This window comes from Mus caroli, chromosome 11 (genome assembly GCF_900094665.2).
Source record: "Mus caroli chromosome 11, CAROLI_EIJ_v1.1, whole genome shotgun sequence".
Taxonomy (NCBI): Eukaryota; Metazoa; Chordata; class Mammalia; order Rodentia; family Muridae; genus Mus; species Mus caroli.
The window spans coordinates 814,668-816,630 of NC_034580.1; the positions used below are offsets into that span (position 1 = coordinate 814,668).

The following is a 1,963-nucleotide window of genomic DNA, read 5'->3' on the forward strand; positions in this document are numbered from 1 at the left end:
CTCTCTCTCTCTCTCTCTCTCTCTCTCTCTCTCTCTCTTCCTTCCTTCCTTCCCTCCCTCCCTCCTTCCTTCCTTCCTTTCTTTCTTTTCATCTATAGATGACTTCTGGGAACGGGCCTTGTCCCTTGCTGCCGCTCACTGAAATAGTTTCTTTCTCCCACTTTCCGTTTCTAATCAAGTTGCCATGAACACCTTTGACATACATGACTTCATACACTTGTGTATCCGTGTGTTTCCCAAGAGCAGTGGCATGTCAGTGAACCACATTTGGCATCGCTGGCCCTCTGGGAACACTCTCCCCAGACTGTACCCAGCCTTACACGAGCGATGAGTCTCTCATTGTCACAGGCGAGGAAACACTCCTCCAGTATGGCTTCTTCCTCACTATGCTCTTTGCTTTGAGGTGACAAGGCAAGGGCTCAGAGCTTGCCGCCTCCTCTTCTCGGGGTGGGCCTGGAGGACGCCTCTCAGCCAGCAGTCATGGGTGCCTTAGGTCACTTTCCCAGGGAGGCTACCAGGCAGTGGTGCTCCGCATGCACTTGGTGACGTGCCACGCGTGACCACAGGGCGGTGTGGATGACCTTCTGTAGCCTCGGGGGCTTGGAAGCATCCGCTAGGGGAGAAATGGAAAGTTTCAGCCTTTTCTGTACACCTATGGGGAAGTAGAAATGTTCCCTTACCCCAGCAGCTTGGACCTCAACTGTTTGCAGCTCTGTCTCCTGTGGATAAGGCCACTGTGTCCACATCACACTGGCACCCCAAATAAATAACAAAAACTCACCAAGACACCCTGTGAAAGTGAGTTAGTAGCTTTGTTTGTTTGTTTGTTAAGACAGTGTTTCTCTGTGTAACCCTGGTTGTTCTAGAACTCGCTCTGTAGACCAGGCTGGCCCTCAAACTCACAGAGATCTGCCTGCCTCTGCCTCCAAAGGACTAGGACTAAAGGCATGCACCACCACGCCTGGCTAATATGTACACTTTATGCGGTATTTGGAAAATAACTATACAAGTAAATGTATTTATTCATTTGTTTGTTTGTTTGTTTAAGTTCCAGCAGGGAAGGTGATACAGGGGATAGGGAAGGCCGGCCCCTCCCTCTGAAATAGAAAAGATTGTCGCCTTCCGTATGAACCGAGGCCTAGGGCTGAGACGGGATTTTCTTCTTTTCTTTCCCAAAATGCATTCATCATAAAACCCAAACGTCTACAAAGACGGCAGTCATCACCTGTGTCCTTATTAGTTGACTAAAAGTTAGAACCACACTCAACAGACCTTTCTCTCTGTCCATTTCGCCTGCTCTCTTTGAGTTGAGTTCGCTGTCTCCTAAGGTTCTGACGCTGCTCCAGAGTCCACAGAGCTGGCAAAAGCAGTACCCTTTGCGAGCCCTGGCAGCTGTGGAAACTCCCTAGGACTAATGTCTTGGCCCTTCTGTCCTGTCTGCACTGTCCCTAGGGGTTTCCTGAGATGACTCTGCTGCCGAAGAAGCCCTGCAAGTCCAAGGCCAAGGGGCTCCTGCTGGGAGCTCTCTTCACCAGTTTCCTGTTGCTGCTGTACTCCTACGTGGTGCCTCCACTGTATCCCCACATGGCCTTCACGTGAGTGACATCAAAGTGGGCATGGGGCGGGGCACCTTCATGATCTACAATGGGAGCTCTCTATTGGACAACTACCCAGTACCACCTGCACCATGATGTACCGGGCAGACATTCTGGCAGAACTCTTGGTGCAACCCAGGCCTCAGTGTGTGCCTGGCCCCCAGAGCAGGAGAATCATCCAACACTGTGGCTAGGACTTGAATTATAATCTGAGGCCCCAACAGGGTCACAGTAAGGTCCAGGATAGAGACACACTGTGGTTTGTCCCAGAATACCTATCTGGCATAAGAGCCCAGAGTCAGACTTTTCAAACTTAGGCCTATGTGACTGTATCCCTCTCTTCTTCTTCTTCTTCTTCTTCTTCTTCT

The 1,963-nt window shown here is 50.5% G+C and overlaps 1 protein-coding gene across 5 annotated transcripts in view; it reads left to right on the forward strand.

Moving 5' to 3' along the window:
- Gal3st1 (galactose-3-O-sulfotransferase 1) overlaps window positions 1–1,963 on the forward strand; it is a 16,854-nt gene that overhangs the window by 11,856 nt on the left and 3,035 nt on the right. For all 5 annotated transcript variants that reach the window (XM_021177527.2, XM_029483113.1, XM_021177528.2 and 2 more), the window contains one exon: window positions 1,453–1,595. In XM_021177527.2, coding sequence (XP_021033186.1) covers window positions 1,465–1,595 — 131 coding nt within the window. In that variant the 5' untranslated portion in view covers window positions 1,453–1,464. The remainder of the gene's footprint in view (window positions 1–1,452; window positions 1,596–1,963) is intronic.